Here is a 20,374-nt window from a genome sequence, read left to right as displayed (position 1 = left end):
ACAATCTTTAAATATCCAAATGAATATACAAAGTATTTAAAAGCAGCCTGATGGTCTTTACTGTGTAATCTGATTTAATACATCAACAGGGGCCAGAGTGTGGAGACAGGTTGTTGGCATAGCCACTGTGTGCTTGGGGTTTATTATAACAGAAGACTTTAACTACTGCAGTAGCAGGAAGGAATTCACAAAACATTTCTTCATGAAAACCAAAACCTGAAAACTAACAAAAACACAGAAACAAAATTAAAATGTACTAAAATTTAATCATTCATAAAAGCTGTAATTTAATCTGTGACAGTAAAACACAAAAGCAATATTAGAGTTGGTTTAGTATATTATATATTTTTGCTTTGAAAGCCATAGAAATCAGTTATCCCAGTTTTTTCCTATAAAAGACCCATTTTTCCAAAGCATTATGCACAAACATTTTTAATTAGAATATAATGGCAGAATGAAAATAATGATATTCCATAACTTTTAAATATAAAATGAAGTCAATGACTCAAAAAGTTACTTGCTGCAGTGAGCTCAAAGGGAAAATTCATATAGTATATATCTATATAATTATAGATATAAAGTATAATAGTCGAACATTTTTAGTGCTTGATGGGGAAGAATGATGATAAAAAGGTCAATATGAAATTATTTTAATTATGGTAGCAATATCTAACATTTGAAATGCATCCATGCTCTTTTGTATAATTATACACTAGAGTCAATTATATTTATTTTCACATCTGTTAACCGCTATTGCAAAGGAGAAATACTATTGTCTTAATTTCCAAGAGATATACAGAGAGCAATTTCTTTTTCCAGGGACCTTGTGCAAACCATTATAAGATCTAAATTCTTCACATAATATATAAAAACAGGAGAAGCCTCTTCAGATATGTTGTTACTTTGTCATTTTTTGACATCTGGAATGCTGGCACTTTCCAATTGGGCAACAGTTCTTCATTCCTGCAATCTAGGATGCGTAAAAGGGAAAAAAAAGTTAGGGTCTTTCTTAAATCATCATAGAGAGGAAAGATCTTAAACAAAGGCCAAAAGATCATTGCTAATAATTGGCCATAGAAGGAAAAGCTGAGAACAAACGTATACCACAATGGATAGTATTCTGACAAAAAGGGGTTATTTCACTTCAGCATTGTGATTTGTTTCCATTGTAACTTCTCTATATGTATTTAGAAGTTGAGGAAGAGAAAAAATTGGATTCTTTAGAGACCGTTTGTAAACTCTCTGGGACCAAGATTTTTATTTTGTGTGTGTCCACAGTGCAGTGCCATGAAGCCCCTCTCCTGATTGGAACACCTGGGTACTATTGTCATAGCAACATGGTCTGCATTTCATCTGAGGCTACAGTATACCAACTCATCTGGTTTGTATCCATTCACTAATGTTGGAAATCAGGAATGCAAAAAAATGGAGTTGCTGTGGTGTTATTTCATTAATAAAATGACTCTCTGACTAGCTATATCCCTTATGATTTTCTTTAAATGGATAATGAGTTAGTGACCTCATTAAAGCCGCTCTTGAAAGCTTGGGTTGTAACAAATCGGTTAAACAAATTAATTAGGATGAGGCTCACAAACAATGGCAAGCACAGTAAAGAATCTGATATTTTGAATACCTGTCTCAGACTTAGACATTTCTATTAACACAAAACTACTAGCGATTCATCAACAAAACTGCATACCTACATTTTTACCAGTAGTTTACAGTATCAGCAGCCTGTAGTCTGTGTGTATACTCACTTTGCTCCTAAAGTTGCAGGTGAAACACATTTGCTATGCTACGTACCCTATCACAGCATTGCATTTGTTCCAGTGAAAATGATACTAGCTGCAAAGCTGCTGCAGTTAAGGACCAGCAGCAAATGACATAGTACTGACAGACCAGCAGATGGCACCTCTTCTAAATGTCACGAAGTAGGCTGTGTTAAGAATGGAGTCTGCTTGGCTGATGATACACTGGCTAAATTCAAATCCATTGCCTGAGGTGGCAGGAAATGGGAGAGGTGTCTGGTACTATTTGTACCAGGATATTGATTTTTTTAAACCATATTTCTTTCCCCTCTTTACTTGTAAAGCATTAGGGTCTAGCCTGCAAATCACTAGGAAAGGATAAAGGTAAATTGCATAAAGCCCCAAACCACTAGAAACCAGCAAGGTAGTCAGGTGACTGCGCCAACCCTGACAATCTGAAAGCTATTTAAAGGAGACACATGTTTACATTTCATGAACTAAGTACATGATAATTATAGAGAGTACAGAGACCCAGGACACAATGGCTGGGCAGAGGACCACTGATTCATACAATCTTCAGAAATTAAACAAGTCATCTTAGAAATCTTTTGGGAGTTAGTTTCTCCCCAAAAATACATGGCTGCTGCAGGACTAACCGATATACTGCTTCTCCAGATAAACTCTACCTGTATAACGTTAGCAGAGTTGCAAAACATGCATCTATTGATAGATTAGGGGGAAAAAAGCAAGATACGTTGTCAGTAAAGTTTAAGACAACTTTAAGGAACTGAAAGTCCAGAGCAGCAGCTGACTATGTCAAATTAATGCTGTCTCTAACCCTTTTACTCTAGCTGGGCTGGGCTACCATAGCTCGCATGGTACACAAGAGCATCTGCTTTTCTGGGGTCCTGAGACAGAAGGCGCTCTGCATTGCATCAACAACAATGTAAGATTTTCTTGTTTTCTGAAGATGTCTCTCCTGCCTAATGAAGTCGTTTTTGGAAGCACCTTGCATCTTGCCAAGACACACAGGAAGATTATTTATAGCCCATGTCCAACCTTAGTATTTTTTTGGTGGGCAACTTTTCATTTCTTTGCCATTGAGATGGGAGAGGCAGGAGTTTCAATTTGTGATTGTCCTTATATCACCTAAGGCTGCGCAACAGCTGCAACAACACCAGAAGTCACAGGAAGGCCATTAGATTTCAGCAGGGGATAAGAGGGCAAATAGAGAGCTCTGTGTCTTAGGCAGTTACTTCCTTGCCTCTTACCTGGCTCAGAGCTGCTGCATGATGCGGGTCTAAAGCAGCAGACATGACTTCTTTTTAGGCTTCTTCTTTTCCACTGGTGTTTTTCTGTTTATTTGTCTGACCAGGTCATAAAAGATCTGAAAGAGAAAGGTGTGTTTAGCAAACCATGAGTCACAAACATAACACTTGAACTACACAGGAGGCTAACTAGGCTGTTTGGCAAGTTGGTACTTTTCCTTGGTGGCTGCAAACTTAAGTTACGGATTAAAGCTTTTGTTTCATTAAAAATGTTAAGGAGCAGTACATTCAGTGTCAACTTGGGTGAGCACGGGGGGTGCAAAGGTGACAAAGCTCACCTTTGCCTCCTCTGCGCCCAGTGTAGGCAGGTCCCCCTGCTCCATGTCAGAGCAGCACTGGGCTGCAGTAATTTAGATGAATTTAGGGCAGGGGTATCCTGACTATAGCGCCATTGCTTGAACCCTCTTGGAAGCTGAGCAGGAAGTGGAAAGAGGCCCAACAATTCTGTGGATCATCTTTAGATAGGAGCTACCCTCCCTAGGCTGATTAATATGGCTTCAGGGCAACATTACACCAATGCCACAGCATAAAGTAGCTTCACCATATTGGAGCACCTGGCCCTCAAGTTCCTGGCTCTTCTCTTAAAACCTTCCTTCCATCTGCTCTGTGGGAGATCTGCATTTTTCAAGTTCTGCTTTTGCAGTACATGTTGAGGCTATCTGGTGACTTACCTCATCCCTCTTCTCTTTCCCAAAATCGTGGGGAACCCCAGACTTGGCTAATAAAATTAGCACGAAAGATCAACCAGATAGCTGCCCTGCACTGAAACTTATCCATAAGGCACCAGTCTCCGTGTCTCCTTACTGCTGCAGAAATGCATTTCTTGTGAACTCTTTGCTACGGTTTGCTCTGCCTACAATGATACTTAGCAGCTTATTCATGGCAAAACTAGCTTTGCAGGGATGTTTGGAGCTACCTCCCAGTATCAAAGAGAATTCTTTATCCTCTCGGAAACCCCCACCCGACTCATTGTTTATTTTTTCCCTTTCCGATGTGGCTGATGGCTCACAAATGCCTGCTGATTCCAAGGAGCTTTAAAGACAAGAAAAAAAAAAAAAAAGCTGTATATATGAACCGCAACATCTGGAAATGTAATATTTTCCTGATATTGTCTCCTTTCAAGCACTGAAACATAGTCAACTGGTTTTAAATTAAACAATAAAGCCAGCATCATGGTCAAGCTTTAAAAATAAAATATGTTAACAGTATTTAAGTTTCTCACACTCCCTCCCCATTGGGTTTAGTCTTACACCGTTTTATATTGTCAGCTTCAGGCAAAACCAGCAGCTCGTACTCCATTAAGGTCAAACCAGATTGTTCCTAACAGCTAAACATGCTTTGGATGTTAAAGAGATATGAGGAAAAATGTTTCTGTAGGGAAGAGACAGGTCACTAACCGGCCTTTCCCCTGCTAGTGACAAGTAGCTCCCAGTAAAGTCTTTCTAAGCCAGGGCAAAGATTTTTGGTGCCCAATTGAAACATCTTAAAAAAGCCTCAATTTCTGAAAGTGCTGAGCACCCCCACTCTGAAAAAGAAGCCTCCTAGTAAATCTAGGTAGGCAAAAATGGAGGTACCCAACAATCACAAGTCACATTGGAACATCTAGGCTCACACGGTTAGGGTGTTTTTAGTGGATGTGAGAGATTATTGCTAAATGTCTGCATAGAAGATCGCAGCACAGGAATGACATTCCTTCAAAAAGAGAGTCAGCTAAATGTAAGAGATATATAAGCCACCAGAAAGATAAACTTTGAAGAGCTGCTACTGAGTATGTTCAGCATCATCTTTTCAAAGAAAATGCTCAGAAGTTTTCTGTGTACGTGAAAGGTTTAACATTCCATTTTCAGATAATGGCCAAAGGAATTTAATCCCCCTCACAGCTATATTTTAATAAAATTTAAAGAGCACCAAATCCAATATTAGCCAGAAAAAAATCAAGATTAAGGGCAACACTTCTGCCATTCAACAACTCCAGCTTAAACAAACACGTAGCATAATAGTTCGCTTTAGAAATGGAGTGTTCCTTCCCTTTGCTTTTCCCAGCTTTTGTGCGTGTCACAATCAGATTATGAAAGACACATTTTTGGTATTGTCTCCAATTCACAAAATATGAGAGTCTTGTGGCAATGTGTCCCATCAGGCTCAAATGCTATGGGGATATGTGCCCTGGAAACTGGAATATCTGGTACAAAGACAAATTTCACAAAACTGATTAAGCTGCCACTTGTGAGTCAAAGAAATCTTAGCTCCCACGGCAATGGTCCCTGTATAAATGCACATGAAAAGAAGCAATCTTGGGTAACTAGTGGTTCAGATACTTGCCTGGACTATATAAAGATTCAGCCTACAAATCTGTTGAAAAAACTATAAAGCCCCATTAAACAGAGTGCAATGCAGAGATTAATATCCATGGTAATCATCTTCTCTATGACGTGCTAGTGGAGTGAATACACAGAGGGGGAACGGGAATGGGAATATCTGGGTTCACTCATTGGGGATGATTTTATGTAACTGTCTTGTGGCTGCGTTTGATGCAGTCACTCATGAGTTAAACATATTCATTGCATACAAGTGAAACTCTCTCCCTCCTGCACGGTTCCCTGGTATATGTTAAGAGTCCTCAGTCACCACTATGTGGAGTGTGGAAATCTTACGTATTTTCTGCCCAAAATGATGATTTTCTGACTGTTCTGTGTAGCCCACTGTGAAGTATCCTGCAACTGATGCACTGGGTTCATGGTATCATTTACACTGCACTGGGGTCCACGTTTTACTACAATTTTAATTTTCACTCGGGGTTGAGTTAACACTACTCTCCATCTGGGACTGCCACTTAGTGCAGCATGGAGTGCCCTTCTCCTTCTGACTTGTCACCTTCGGTGCTGTGAGCTGCCAATCCCAGGTTCTACCACTTTTCCTCATCTGTAACCCCCCATATGGGCCCACCTTGAGGGCACTTCACCCTCCATGGCTGCAAACCTGGGCTCTGTCAGCCAGGAAATGCCCAGTAAAGGATAAGGAGCTCAGTACTGCTGGAGAGCAGGTGGGCCTGAATGCCTGAGCCTTGCCACCATAGAATGCAGTGCAAGGCACACCTATTTGCACAGGTGTTTTCCAGTTAAACCTGTCACAAACTGCCCTGACAACACTCTTGTGCTGGGACTTGGCCACAGGAAAATAGCGGCTTAAGAGAGAAGGGCAAAGAACTCTTCCTTTTAGAGAGATGAAAGGTGTCTGTTTGGTAGGGCACCAAGGTACTACAATACAGCTGATCAAAACGTGTAAAGCAAATGAATTTTGAGCAGCGCAGACAACACAGCTAGACATATGCTGGGAAATACACAAACGCCAGCATGCAGAAGATGGCGTCTTAAGAAGTTACATACCCACTTCAATAAAGCTCATTTTGGGTGAAATCCCTCCACTTCTGGCTGGAGTGCTGTGTAGGAGCCATTTACACCGAGACAAATCTCACTTTTGGGTACTTTGGAGAGACTGAAGGGTATTTCATTCCAGTGAATGGAATACAGCTATCGTACTCAAGATCGAGATTCCAAAAGCATCCTAAACCTAGACGATCAAGACGTGGACAATGGCCTGCACACTGCATTAGTGATATTTATACTGGGGTGGTGCAGTTAGAACATACGAAGTACAAAAGTGATCCATTATTGCCTAGCAATGGAACAGCTAGTAGTTACCTCATTAACATTGATTTTAGACTTTGCAGACGATTCTAGAAAGGCACAGTTACACCACTGTCTTGCTAAGTTCTGACCCTGTTCTTTGCCAACTACGCGTTCATCTTCCAGGTCACATTTATTGCCAACCAGAATCATTGGAACCTGTGTGGAGAGAACAATGAGAAGCATATGAGCAAACATTGTTCCAACAAACACACCTGGACTGGCCCAGAAAAGCCATCAGTGACAAAGGTTATTTCTTCAAAAAGCATTGTCTATGTTTGACAGGGCTACATTTCATAAGCACAAGAAAAATGATATAGGCTGGAGTATATAATCCAGAGAGTTAGAGCTACATTGAACTCACAGACTAGATTACATTTCAGGTACCTGCTGGAAAGGGGCTGAAGGAAAATTGTGGCATGCAGCCACCATGACCAAGTTTCACTGACAATCAATCACACCATCTAACAAATGGAAATACTGCTGTTTAGGAGGTTACATTATACAAGGTTTATTTTGAGGTCATCCACTAATATCACACTAGTCAAAAACATAATTTATTGTTAAGACGCTTTCAAGCGACAAGAGGTTAAACTGCATGCCATCTTAACTTGTGTTAGACAACAGGGTATACAGCATATTTCCTGGATACATGCTGAATGCTGCCAGCCCTAGTGACCCGGCAGTCTGTTGTCAAGCCATAGAAAATAAATGGGGCCACCTTTGAAAAGCACTCCCTTGATTTGGAACGAAAGGGACTAGATGCATGCACCATGGCCTTCCACATGTGCTGTCTTTTCCCATCAGGAGTGCAGGACCATGCTGCATTAACAGTTCTATGCACACAAAATGGAAAGACTGCTGCAATAATAAACATACTGGACAATTTCATGTTCATATTTATTATGCATAAAGTAATTAAGCAAAAACTGCAACTAATTGTTTTGTAATAGACTCATAAGTGTCTTGTTTAGTAGGACTGGATGAAATTCCATTTCTTCAGTTAATTACACTAATCTTGTTTTAACATCAAAAATTGCTTACTGCGTTAGTCATATGAGTAACCCGCACCATTGTATCCTAGGCCCACTGTCATTAAGCTCTGCTCAGGAGGTTCAATGAGTGGAAACAGCTGTATGTATGGTACAAAATGATGGCAAACCATCTGTTAAACAGCCTGATGGAGCTACCAACTGCTGGCTCTCTGTGGAGCCACCTGCCCATTCCCTCAGGAGGGAAGAAGTGCCTAAGGGAGGCCATGGTCCCTGCTACATTTCCTGGGGAGTGTTACAGGAACTGGAGTGCCTTTGGAAAGTGACCTTGGCTACAACAAACACTTGTTACTGATTTATTTGCATTAGGCGGAACAGAATGGAGTAGTCTTTACACACAATCAAAGAGCTGGGACAGTTTTTCAAGAAACATGAAAGCAAACGATGGATGGAAATGAAGGGATTTCTTGCACATTGGGAGAGAGCCGGTAAAATTCTTTTCTACTGTAAGTTCTTCAGGGCAGGGACTGTATTTATCTCATATACTGTACAGAGCCAAGCATGTTGTCAACATTCAATAAATCAAACATTTCCCCTTCTAAGAATATACTCCCCAAAGCTTCCATGGCAAGCAATCAAATGATACAATCCAATACCATGTGACAATCTGATAACCCTTAAAAACACTCAATTAGCTCAGTCAAAAAATGGGAACATTTTTTCCAGCAGGCTTTAGCAGTAAGACACCTTTGAGGTGGTACCAACGTGAATTTCAGAAGACTTTTCCTGTTTCCCCTCAGCCTTGTGGTCTACTGATGGATATCCCTGCACACCACCAGGGAGGAACACATTTAAAATGGCAGGGAGGAAAGCCAAAGGAGTTGGTAGGACTTCATATTTAAAGCATAAAAGAATGTTAAAGAAAAGAGCTCTCACAACACTACAATCTGTCTAATCTGTTTTACATCTCCTGTAAATGAACTCTTTAAGCAACTACAATATAGTACAGAAAGTCCTGGGCTGCATACCATTCTTTCAATCCTGCTTTTAAATTTTGCATTTCATATAAATCCCAGTTCCTGAAATACTGAAATGGAGTTAAGGTAAGAAATCTCCAGTTTCTTGAGCATTTTTAAGCACACAGGTAACAGCAAAATCTGCACTCCATTCCACTGCTGCATTTTATTTAAACGCACAATGCATACACCACTGTTTCCCCATAGCACTGTAAGAGACAAAATTACAGACCTGCTGATAATGGGTGTGCATGCCATTCCCTTTCTGCACACAAAACTGAGCCACAAAACCTGTACTTTCCAGATGGAAAATAAGTTGCTATACATTTCCTTCAATAATGTACATAAGTACTGTAAAATTTCAAGTTACTTTTATTATTTATACTTAATTTTGCACAGAATTGTTCTTAAGCAGAGTCTTAGTCAACTAGATTTAAGACTCATTTAAACCTCAAAACAAAATGGTTTCAAAAGAGATCAGACAACATTTTATTTTTGGGAACTACGTTTTGCTTACTACAGCAAAACCTGAAGTCATGAAACAGAAACTGCAGGCAAAACAAAACCTCTGTTTCAGATCAAACCATTCTACCCTACACCAAATATAAATATTCACAATTACATGTGCTTAATTAGAATCTCTTTCATTTTGTATGAGACCAAAAGAAATGATCCATTTTCCCAGACGTGGATACTAATGTACAAATGTGAATATTTGAACACTTTCAAAACTAACTAAAGAATGTTAAAAAGCGGTACAGCAGAAAAAATGGAACACATAAATGAGGTATACATTTGTCTAGATATGGGGAGATACGAGACACTTGGTTGTTTTAAATGGCAAGAGTTAACTAACTGCTCCATAGCAATGAGATTTCTAGACTTATTGCAATAAACTGAATTTGATCAAGTTTGGTTTTGATCATTTTGAAATTCAAACACAAAACAGCAATTTATATTTTTCTTGCACATAAAACATTGAACAGTTAAAATGCTGAAATTTTAAGAGACTCGTTCTGCTAGCACTAAACACAGGGTGACCTGTCTTCTTTTTCTCATGAGTACAAGGCTTGAAGAGGAAAAAATCTTGTTGGAAGTTTGAATCCATGAACTAACATCCAACCAATTAAAATGAGTAAATAAGTTTTAAATTATCATGAAGCAGAATTAAAGTAACAGTGTCCATTGTTTGATTAATTTGGCCAACCTATGGTACAAATGCCAGGGCAAGCAGTGTAGCTGTTTGAACAGCTCAGTGCATTGACCTAAATGCTAATAAAAGAATCATGCTACCAGCAAGCATAATCCCCACATAATGAAGATTAGTTTTACTTAAATAAAAAGTTTACCAAGTTAAACCAGAGAGTGGATCAAAATCATTAGAAAGCAAGGTAGCCAAGGTTAAGGAACAATGAAGATTTAAAAGTAAATACAAAAGTTAAGAGACTACCTCAGTTTCAAAACACATTTAGCACCACAGTACCATTTATCCTTCAGAGCAACCTACTGCATTGTTCAAACAGCTTTTTCATGAATGGCTATTTAAATACAATGCCTTTGGCTTACTTATGATCAGGCCTAAATATCTGCAACAACTCCAGCTCTGTTTACTGATCCCCAGCACTACTCTTAACTGGATGAGTGTAAGAAGATAAAGTAACAACATGTGAATGAGAAGCTACCTCTAGCATCCCGGCTCAGCTACAAGGACCATCTAAATGACTGAAGTAATCCAACTTCAAAGAAAGCAGTTACTTTTGTTGTCAGTGATTAAAATCTTTTTCACGCCCATCAGGGTAAATCCTTGAAAAAAAAAGATTACTAACAACTGTATTAGTCAGAGTTTAATTTCAGCTTCCTGTCATCTAAATATAAAATGATGAGGGCCACAAAACCGTACCATTCACCCCAACACTGTCCTGTAAAACATCTGCAACTTCAAGTCCATCAGAAGTTTTGGAAATATAGACTTCAGGTGAAAAAAATCCATCATGAAACACAGAAAGCCCCATGCAACAGAACTAAAGCCGCTAATGACAGGAACAGCGCCATCTACAGGGTCCAGAGGCATAGCATTACTGCATATAATCTCTCCTATGATGTACAGGCTGATCAGTACTTTGCCATCTAAAGATTTCAGTGTATGTTCTTTTTTAAATCAGTCTTTACTTTTTTGTAAGTGTTCTAAAATTAACCAACCAATAATTAATTTCTATCATTAGCTGAGAATTTTTCAAAAACTAAAAATAAAATTATTTATTCCACAGCTGTCAGACCCTCTTGGGACTATAAGATTTTTGGAAACAAGGATTCTTGTAATAGAATAGTGAGAGGGACAAAGAAAACTGTCCTGAGTTTACAAGTCTCAGGAGTTTTAAGAGCTATATATAAAAGTAGACCCTTGACACACACTTGTAATTCAGACTCTGAATATGCATGCTCTCCCTGAGGCCAAAATTCCCACATCTGGGTGCCTAAAGTTAGGATCATAAACCCAACCATCTAAATACAAGTTGCCAGATTTTCATAAGTGATGAGCACCCACATATCCCACTGGAATCAATGGGAGCTGCAGGCTCTCAGCATCTCTGAAGTCAGGCCACATACATATGCGGGTGCCTAAATATGGACTTAGACCAGTATGAAAGTTTTACCCCTGAGTCCCTCCTCCCAGGGCTATCATACACATTTTCAAGTTTGCTACCTAAAACCACTGTAACTAAAAACAGTGCTGCGTTCAGGAAACAGCCCAAGACATCCTGCTCTATTCAATCTTAGCAACAAGCTTTAAAGATGAGCCAGCAGGATAAATATATAATTGAAAAAGTAGCTATTGACAAACTGCCAGTCAAGTTTAAATGATATGCTGTTCCCGCAATAATCACAAGTTGGTGGCCTTAATGCTCAAAACCAACATCGACAGGTTTTGAAATACAGCAATGTTTTTTTGTTCATTGTAGAGTAAGAAGCAATGGAAACTGATCAGAAGCAACCCAACCTCCCCTAGGCCTAAGAAGGATTTATGAAAGTTGCTGCCCAGAGGACCTCAAAGACTAAAGTCCTCTCCTTCACAACGCAGATAGAAACATAGGATTCTCCAGAGAACTGATAATGGGATATAAAGCCTTTCAAACTCTGGTTTACCTACTGGTCAGTAGTGATTTAAAGTAGTTACCCATTTGCCAGCTGTTTGGTGGCCAATGTGAAAATGAATTTTTGGTGGGCAGGTATACACATCAGAAACACTACCACAGATGAAATCCTTCTTGGCAGTCTCAGCAGAGACCACAGACCAAAAGGCCATGGAAACTGAGTTACTCCTCCATCCTAGATGCATGCAGATCACATGCCTTGGACATTCATTTCTACAAGGTAAAGATCACAATGAAAGCACAACTGTGGTTGGTACAGGCAGCTTGTTAGAGACTTACAAATATTAACCGTTCGGATTTGAATTCTGCAATGCAGTTTGCTTACGTAAACAGAAACCAAGCTACTACTCAGCGTCTAGAATCAAGACTTCCTGATCAGCAAGTGCAAAATGAATTTTTATTCCCCAGAGCAGCTACTACATAACATTATCGCTTTGAAGATTGTCATGCATCTATTGTAACCTTCTATCACTCAGTTGATACTAATGCAAATATATATGGGTTGCTTCTGTTCAGTTTCCATTGCTTCTTACTCTACCTAGCTCATAGAACTGGAAGGGACCCTGAAAGGTCATCAAGTCCAGCCCCCTGCCTTCACTAGCAGGACCAAGTACTGATTTTTGCCCCAGATCCCTAAGTGGCCCCTGCAAGGACTCAACTCACAACCCTGGGTTTAGCAGGCCAATGCTCAAACCACTGAGCTATTTCTCCCCCAATCTCCAATGAGGACTGAGAGAATTATCTTGTAGAAAGAAAACTGACTTTGAGCCAGTTTATTCAGGCAGGAAATTGAACATGTTTTCAAAATGAAGTTTTTAAAAAACTAGTCACTGGCCCAAATGTGATTGTAAGCTCTTTGGGACAAGCTGTTTATCTGTATTCTATACTGTTCTAGCTCAACAAAAACCATCCAACACACACTGAAATAAGCGAGACTTTGATCTTGGTCATGTCTCACAGAAACTCATGGGGAGGGGGGTAGAGCAGGAGGAGTGGGAGGGAACAGAACAGTATTCACTCGAGTAACAGGTCATACAAAACACATCTCTGCCTCATGCAATGTGTCCTAAGGCTATGTAACTAAGCAGACTGCTCAAAGCTGCCATTATTATCCATACAACTGGAATAAAGGTAAGAAGCTTGGCTAACAAGACGACTTCTTCCCTCCCACATACTCAAGCTCTTATTTCAATGCTAGTTGCCTCATCTTTAGGACATACAAAAACCTACATAGAGTTAAAAGAAAGCTTGGCAACACACTTTAACCAATGTTGTCCATTACTAAGGTTGTGACCCAATGCAATAATTTGATTAATTTTTTTGGTGAATGTCTTTTCTACTTATGGCTCAGGTACAACACATTCAGGATGATCCTTCACATGTAAGCTTCCTCCTCACTCTGCGGGAAAGTCAGAGGAAAAGAAACTAAAGTACAGTAAAATTTGTTTAATTTTTTAAAACAGTAATATTCCGATATAACCCACCTAGAAAAAAGAAAATGCCTATACTGGGAAAGAATATCAAAGTTAAAAATCAACTAAGGACAGATTTCCAAAAAAGTTGAGCAACCAGCATTTCCCATTGTTCTCACCAGGGCCAAGTGTTCTCAGCACGTCTGAAAATCTGGCCAAGTTGTTTGTGTTCCCAATGGGAGAAGAGCTCTTTTGGAAAAAAAAAAAAAAAAAATCTACCCCTAATTTTGGAAGCTGAGCTCTTGAAAATCTGCTCAATAAAGTTAATGTAAAAAAAAAAAAAATAAGTTTTTCTAAAACATCTAGCACAAGCTTATTATACAGTAAAAAACATTCCTAGGCAACAGTAGTCTTCAGTCATCCATCAACTTGCTCAAAAAAACAGATACCTGCTTGTTTACTTATGTAAGGATTTCAATGGCTCACAAAGCAAAAAGTCCTTTACTTACATCTTCAGTGTCCTTAACCCGTAAAATCTGTTCCCTCAGGTCCTGTAAGTCATTAAATGTGGACTGTGCTGTAATAGAATATACTAGTGCAAACCCTTGACCGTTCTTCATATAGAGATCCCTCATTGCTGTAAATTGCTCCTGTAATCAAATATTTTAAAAGGTAATTAATTAGCTATTTAATACATATAACAAACAGTTCAAAAGGAATCCTTTTATTCTAATAGAGATAAGAATGTAGTAGCTAACATTAGATTTACATTTTTACCCCTTACAGAAATCCAATGAAGCATATGAATTTAATAAAAACATGAACTCAATTCCTTCCCTTCTTCCTCACCCCACCCTCAGGAGGAAGAAAAAAACCTGTTAGAAGAACAGACAAAAATAGCAGGAAAAAAAGGCAGAGGATGCTATAGAATTAAATCTGATAAATATCTTGCAGTGATAAATACGGACTAACGTACATGTAAAGCATACTGTTAATATTTGGTTAACACACTTGCAGTGGTATTTCAAATATTTCACTGCCAGAGAAGTGACAATCTGCAAATATGTCCCTGCTCTAGTACTGTGCAGAGACTGCCTAGGTGCCACACACTTGTAGGTTTTTTGTGAACATCAATGTGTAGAAGAAAGAGTGAGCTGACATCTAAGCACATGTAATTGTACAGCAGTCATTTGCTGCATGTAAATGGCTTGAAGGCTCAATGTGATGAAACATAAGGCTATACAAGAATGGGCTGGGAAATCCAGGGTCAGACCCAAAGCTATATTTTGTACACGTCAGTGAAAGAACCTTCAATAGAAATTTTAACTATACTTATAACTATACTTTGATTTCTATCTGCCTGGGCTACTTTCAACATCATGGTCCAAATGCTTCCCAAAACAAACTGCAATTGTGTTTTCAAACTCTTAAGAAGCAGATCCTCCTCCCATAGTGTTCTCAACCATTAAAGTCTGTTTGTTTAGTGACACCCTCCCACAGGATGATAAAGAGGCTTGGTGAGCTTTCAGGAAGCTCGCCTCTCAGTAGATGCTAGGAGGAGGGAGATGACAGGGGCTTCCCCCAACATGGAACAGCTGGACAGCACAGAGAATCAGCATGAGGGGCAGTTGACCTGAGCAGGAAGGGATTCCCACAGGAGGAGAATGTCCCTTCCAGCACTGTCTGAGGAAGGGCCATGACGTGTAAGGTCCTATTTGTTGGAGGAGGGTTCTCTAAGAAAGGAGGAAGCAGGCCCAAGTGCAGTGGCTTGACAGGGAACTTTGTTTGGGGGGGAGGGGGGAAATTAAAAAAATAAAATAAAAATCACACAGTGTCAATGATTCAGGACCTTCAAGTCGTGCCCATTGTTAGCTTATGGAATGGTGTGGTTTTATGATGGTCATCCCCCACCCACCTTTGTCCTCCTATAGCTTGTTACCATCCCTCATGTCTCTGACTGCAAGCTCTTTGGGGTAGAGACCATATCTTGTGTGTGTGTTTGTACAATGCTCAGCACATTGTGAACTCTGGGCACCACCACAATATAATATATTACAAATGATCATCCCCAAATTCTAGCATCGTGTTATAAAGATATCAATTTATTCCTAAGCAGAGTTGATAAGGTATTTAGAATTTGGAGGAACACTAATCCATTAATATCCCATCTGTGAGGGAAATTCAGCTGGGTAACATCTACAATCCCTAAAGAGACAAGGTGGGTGAGGTAATATCTTTAATTGGACCAACTTGAAACAACCTTTCAAGCTACACAGAGCTCTTCTTCCAGTCTGGGAAAGGTACTAAGAGTATCACAGCTACATACAAGATCAAACAGGTAGTTTAGTGTAAAAGTATCAGGGGGTAACCGTGTTAGTCTGTATCCACAAAAAAAAACAAGGAGTCCGGTGGCACCTTAAAGACTAACAGATTTATTTGGGCATAAGCTTTCGTGGGTAAAAAACCTCACTTCTTCAGAAGTATAAAAGTAGTTCGCACGTATTGTAAGAGACCATTCAACCCCTATAATCATAGGACAAAAAAGGAGGGGTAGTGGGTTACAGCTTGTTGTAATAAACCATAAATCCAGTGTCTTTATTAAGACCATGATTTTTAGTATCTAGCAAAGTTACGAATTTAAGCTCCCAGGCTCATCTTTTGAAATTGTTGCGCAGGTTTTCTTTGAGGATGAGGACTGATAGGTCAGATATAGAGGGATCGCATTGTGAAAAGCATTCCCCACAGGTGATAGGGTGTTTATGTCTTTTATCATTTTCCTACGTGAATTCATTCGAGAGCACAGTGACTGTATGCAATTTTCCTGGGTTTGGCGGTGTTCAGGTGACAGATTCACCACATTGGCTTTTGGGTTACTTAACAAAACACTGCAGTTTAGTGCAGCAGCAGTCGATCAAACATTTTCTTTTTGATAGGACAGGGCTATTTCACTGACAAATCCTTTTAAAATCCAACTTCATTTTTAACATTAAAAATTCTATATTTTAGATTTTTCTTACTGTCCCTGCTGTATCGAGGATTTCAAGCATACACTGTTGGCAGTCTACTTCCACTTGCTGGAAAAAAAGGAAGAAACAAGCAACATTAAGAAAAAAAATGGCATATGCTCAAAAGTGTGCTAGTGTGAGACATACAGAATTACAACCGAAGAGCCCTTTAACTTATGTTTTCCTTCATTCCACCTCAAACCCACAAAAAAAAAAAAAAAACCCTCAAACTTATTAAATTTTCCAAGCGTTCCACTTACTAAAAATCATTTCAGATTAAAGAGGGTAATTCCAGAAAATGCAACTCTTGACTACGAAGGTTTTAACAATTTTTTCACTTAACTGTCATGCACAAAAAGCACCACTTCCTTTCGTTTTCTGGTTTGGAGCCTTTAATTGTGACAACAATTATTCTTATCTCTAAATTATTCTTATCTTTACATCAATCTGAGTGGAGAATGCCGCTCTAGGGATAAAATTACATCAAGCCTCTGTGTCAAGGATTTGAACAAGAGCTTCTGCTTTGCAACTGCAAGCTCATTTCCAAAAAGGTAGTGAAAAATGTCATATGCCTTCAAAGTAAGCAACACTCATTAAACTAAACAGTAAAGTGGTCTGTTTTTTAAAAACAATGACTATACTCCAGTACTTAAAACTGTGATATTTGGGTTATTTCCTTTACTTACAGTAGGAAATGTTGCAAACGCCATGACAGGATAAATTCGGATTAATTTATTTTTAAATGGCAATCAGTGTTATGTCAGCATATCATGAACGAAGTCTGCATGACATTAAGGGTATGGCTACACTGTGATAAAAAATCCTGTGGCACCAAGTTTTAGAGCCCAGACTGCGGGGCTAAAAATTGCAGTCTGGACGTTCAGACTTGGACTGGAGCCCGGGCACCTTCCCCTTTCACGGGGTCTCAAAGCCCAGGCTCCAGTCCAAGCCCGAACGTCTACACTGCAATTGTAGAGCCCAGCAACCTGAGCCAGAGTCAGCTGACCTGGGCCAGTCGCAGCCATGTCACAGGTCTTTTATCGCACCTACCCTAAGGCCCTGATCCTGCAAAGTGCTCTATAGACTCACAGGGAACCAGCTGCATGGATCAAGTGCTCTATACAGGCACAGGGTTCCAGCCACATGGAGGCTAACAAGCCAGCATCACTACACTAACACAGATCCAAACTCACACCTCTTACTCAGACAAAAATCCCAGGACATGGAGAAGGTTTGCCTGAATTTAAAAGCAAAAAAAGAAGGATCGGGCCCTAAAATGGCTGATAGAAAATAGCATCATTTTATACTGTACCTTTCTGTATGAATCTTCTATTGTGGGGTCATATTTTTCAACAAAAATTCCCTGAACAAATTGTACAGTCTGGAAAAAAAAGCGAGAAAAAACAGTTCAAGAATAAACTCAGATATGGCCTACTGACCTTCAAGTAGCAGCTCTTCAAAACCAGAATAGTATAAATTCTGCATCACATCAGTATTGCCAACCCAAGCATTCAAAGTCACGAGCCAGAACTTAAAAAAAGAATTTTTAAATATAATAAAATGTGAGTTTATTGGGTTTTTTTTTTTTTTTTTAGTTTTGGAATCTTCTAGGTGCAGTGTCATATTTTCAAGAATTTCTCAGCAACCATGAGGGCTAGAAACTTATTTTTTAAAGTGACAGCTGAGTGTCTCACAAAAATCTCACAAAGGAACTGGGCCTTCAGGAAAACCACCAAATACTGTGAGACTCGCAATAAAATCCGGAAAGGTGGCAACACTGTAAAGTAGATCTGTGAAAGCCTCTGTATTTGAAGTCTAAGTTTCATTTAGAGTATCTCAGTCTTATTAAAATGCAGTAACTTAGACTGTAAGCTCTTTAGGGCAGGGACAGGGTTTTTGTGCTCTGTGTTTGTGCAGCACCTAGCACAGTGGAGTCCAGGTCCATGATTAGGACTCCACGGTTCGAAGATAATACAAATAAAGAAAATGTCAATACTGACAAAGAGATCCAGCAAGATTTCAGAACGACAGATTTAGAAACTATCTGTAAATCATTCAACTTTTAGTAATTGTAATTGTTTTTATAAAAATCAAAAACGAATAAAAACCAACTAGAACAGTGCACCATACATTCAACAACCACAACGTACATTAAAACAGAAGAAAGGAGATACCACTCATTTCAAAACTGAAGTTCTTTCCTCCCCTATGCACGCACTCAGAGTGAAACTAGGATGGGAAGCTTTTGACATGGCTGGTGTCTGGATATCCAGTATTTATCTTAAATTTGTAAAGGACCCTATATTTTAGCTGTTCTTTTAGGGCTTTTGGATGGCAACTTATGCTTTTCCACCAACCACGCTAGGGTTTTCTACTTTTGCCCTGTGAGAGAGATGAAATTCACTTTCACCTATTCCAGGGCTTTGCAAATGTCTTTCATAGTATGGAGCATATCTTAATAGAAAGGCATGTGCTTTTGATATTTCCTCTCCCATTTGTGATTGCAGAGCATCCCTGTAACAACCACAGCATTTGCTTACATAGAAGAGTGAGGTTTTTAGCTTCTTTTAATGTGATTTAATAGCAGGAAATAAGGAGAATGTAGCACCAAGTGCGACCAGCCAGATCTCCGCAGGTCACTACACCCCTACCTCAATATAACGCGACCTGATATATCCGAATTTGTGTTATAACGCGGTAAAGCGGTGCTCGGGGGGGAGGGGGGGGGGAGGTTTGCACTCCGGTGGATCAAAGCAAGTTCAATATAACGCGGTTTCACCTATAACGCGGTAAGATTTTTTGGCTCCCGAGGGCAGCGTTATATCGAGGTAGAGGTGTATTTAAGAAATTCGGAACTGCTCTACTTTCAGAGTGGCAGATTTTTTGTTTTAATCAGATACTGCTACATAATCTACTAGATAAACTTGGGTCTGTGAACCAGGAACTACTAAATTCTAATGCTAATCTGTCTCTGATTTACTACGTACATATAGGTAGTAGCAACCTCTGTGCCTCATCTCTCTCTCTCTCTCTCTCTCTCTCTCTCTCACACACACACACACACACACACACACACACCAGGGCTCAAACATGCTTTTGCTCCTAAATACATGGTTTCAGATTTTGAAAGAGTCGCACACAGCCAGATATCTGCAAAAGGCATCACTGTATTCTAGAGAGTACAAAACACCCACTGGTTTCTTTTAAACTAGCAAGAAAACAATTTTCTAGCTTTCATGCTTGAGAAGATTTCCTGCAGATGAGAGGCCTGCGCCCTCACTCAAAAGCTAAACTCATTCTGTAGTCTAGAACAGTGGTTTTCAATCTGTGGTCCCCGGACCTCTGTGGGTCCGCAGACTATGTCTAACATTTCCAAAGAGGTACAGTATGCACCTCCATTCGAAATTTTTAAAAGGTTGAAAACCACTGGTCTAGAAAGCCTTAAAGTCTCTTCTTCTCTACCATTTCCCTATCACATTGTATGTTTGTTGTCTCAAAAGTCTCTTCAGATAGAAGATCCCAGAAATCCCACTTTAAATGAGATCATCGGTAATGCAATCAGCCATGGTGTTATAGAAGGCAACAGGAGCCCTACCACAACAGGCAGAACTCCTTTAGATTGTGGTGATTATATCCGGAGACTTCTTAATGGTTACTACCAAAAAGGGTACAAAGACTTTGTTTTTGGTTAACAGGCTAACACTGGAAACTGTGATCCAGTCATGACTCAAAAAAACAACTGTATCTCATTTGTACACTGTTAATAGTTTCCCCATGTTTGTAACTTAGTCTTCACCACAAAGGTGCTAGAACATTGTATTCTAAACTGTCATTCAAATACAGAACTGAATACCAATACCAGCCTCTTTATAAGTCATTTTAGTTTAGATCACTGGGGGGTGGGAGAGGGGTGGAGAGAGAAATTTCAAGATTACTATTGGCAGCAAAATACCATAGTTCTATTCTGTTTTAATCTCTTCCACTGTATTATTTTAAAACCCATCTCAGAACCTCTCTTCTGGTGGCTGTTTGTAA

At 39.5% G+C, this 20,374-nt stretch overlaps 1 protein-coding gene across 3 annotated transcripts in view; it reads right to left on the bottom strand.

Moving 5' to 3' along the window:
- Nucleotides 1-262: 262 nt before the first annotated feature.
- Nucleotides 263-20,374, bottom strand: part of RAP1A (RAP1A, member of RAS oncogene family) — a 76,251-nt gene continuing 56,139 nt past the window's right edge. For all 3 annotated transcript variants that reach the window (XM_065404341.1, XM_065404343.1, XM_065404342.1), the window contains 6 exons: nucleotides 17,652-17,720; nucleotides 16,352-16,408; nucleotides 13,844-13,984; nucleotides 6,778-6,921; nucleotides 3,020-3,135; nucleotides 263-970 (listed from right to left, as the gene is read on the bottom strand). In XM_065404341.1, coding sequence (XP_065260413.1) covers nucleotides 3,049-3,135; nucleotides 6,778-6,921; nucleotides 13,844-13,984; nucleotides 16,352-16,408; nucleotides 17,652-17,720 — 498 coding nt within the window. In that variant the 3' untranslated portion in view covers nucleotides 263-970; nucleotides 3,020-3,048. The remainder of the gene's footprint in view (nucleotides 971-3,019; nucleotides 3,136-6,777; nucleotides 6,922-13,843; nucleotides 13,985-16,351; nucleotides 16,409-17,651; nucleotides 17,721-20,374) is intronic.

Source organism: Emys orbicularis, chromosome 4 (genome assembly GCF_028017835.1).
Source record: "Emys orbicularis isolate rEmyOrb1 chromosome 4, rEmyOrb1.hap1, whole genome shotgun sequence".
NCBI lineage: Eukaryota > Metazoa > Chordata > Testudines > Emydidae > Emys > Emys orbicularis.
This window is presented reverse-complemented; position numbering and strand designations above follow the sequence as displayed.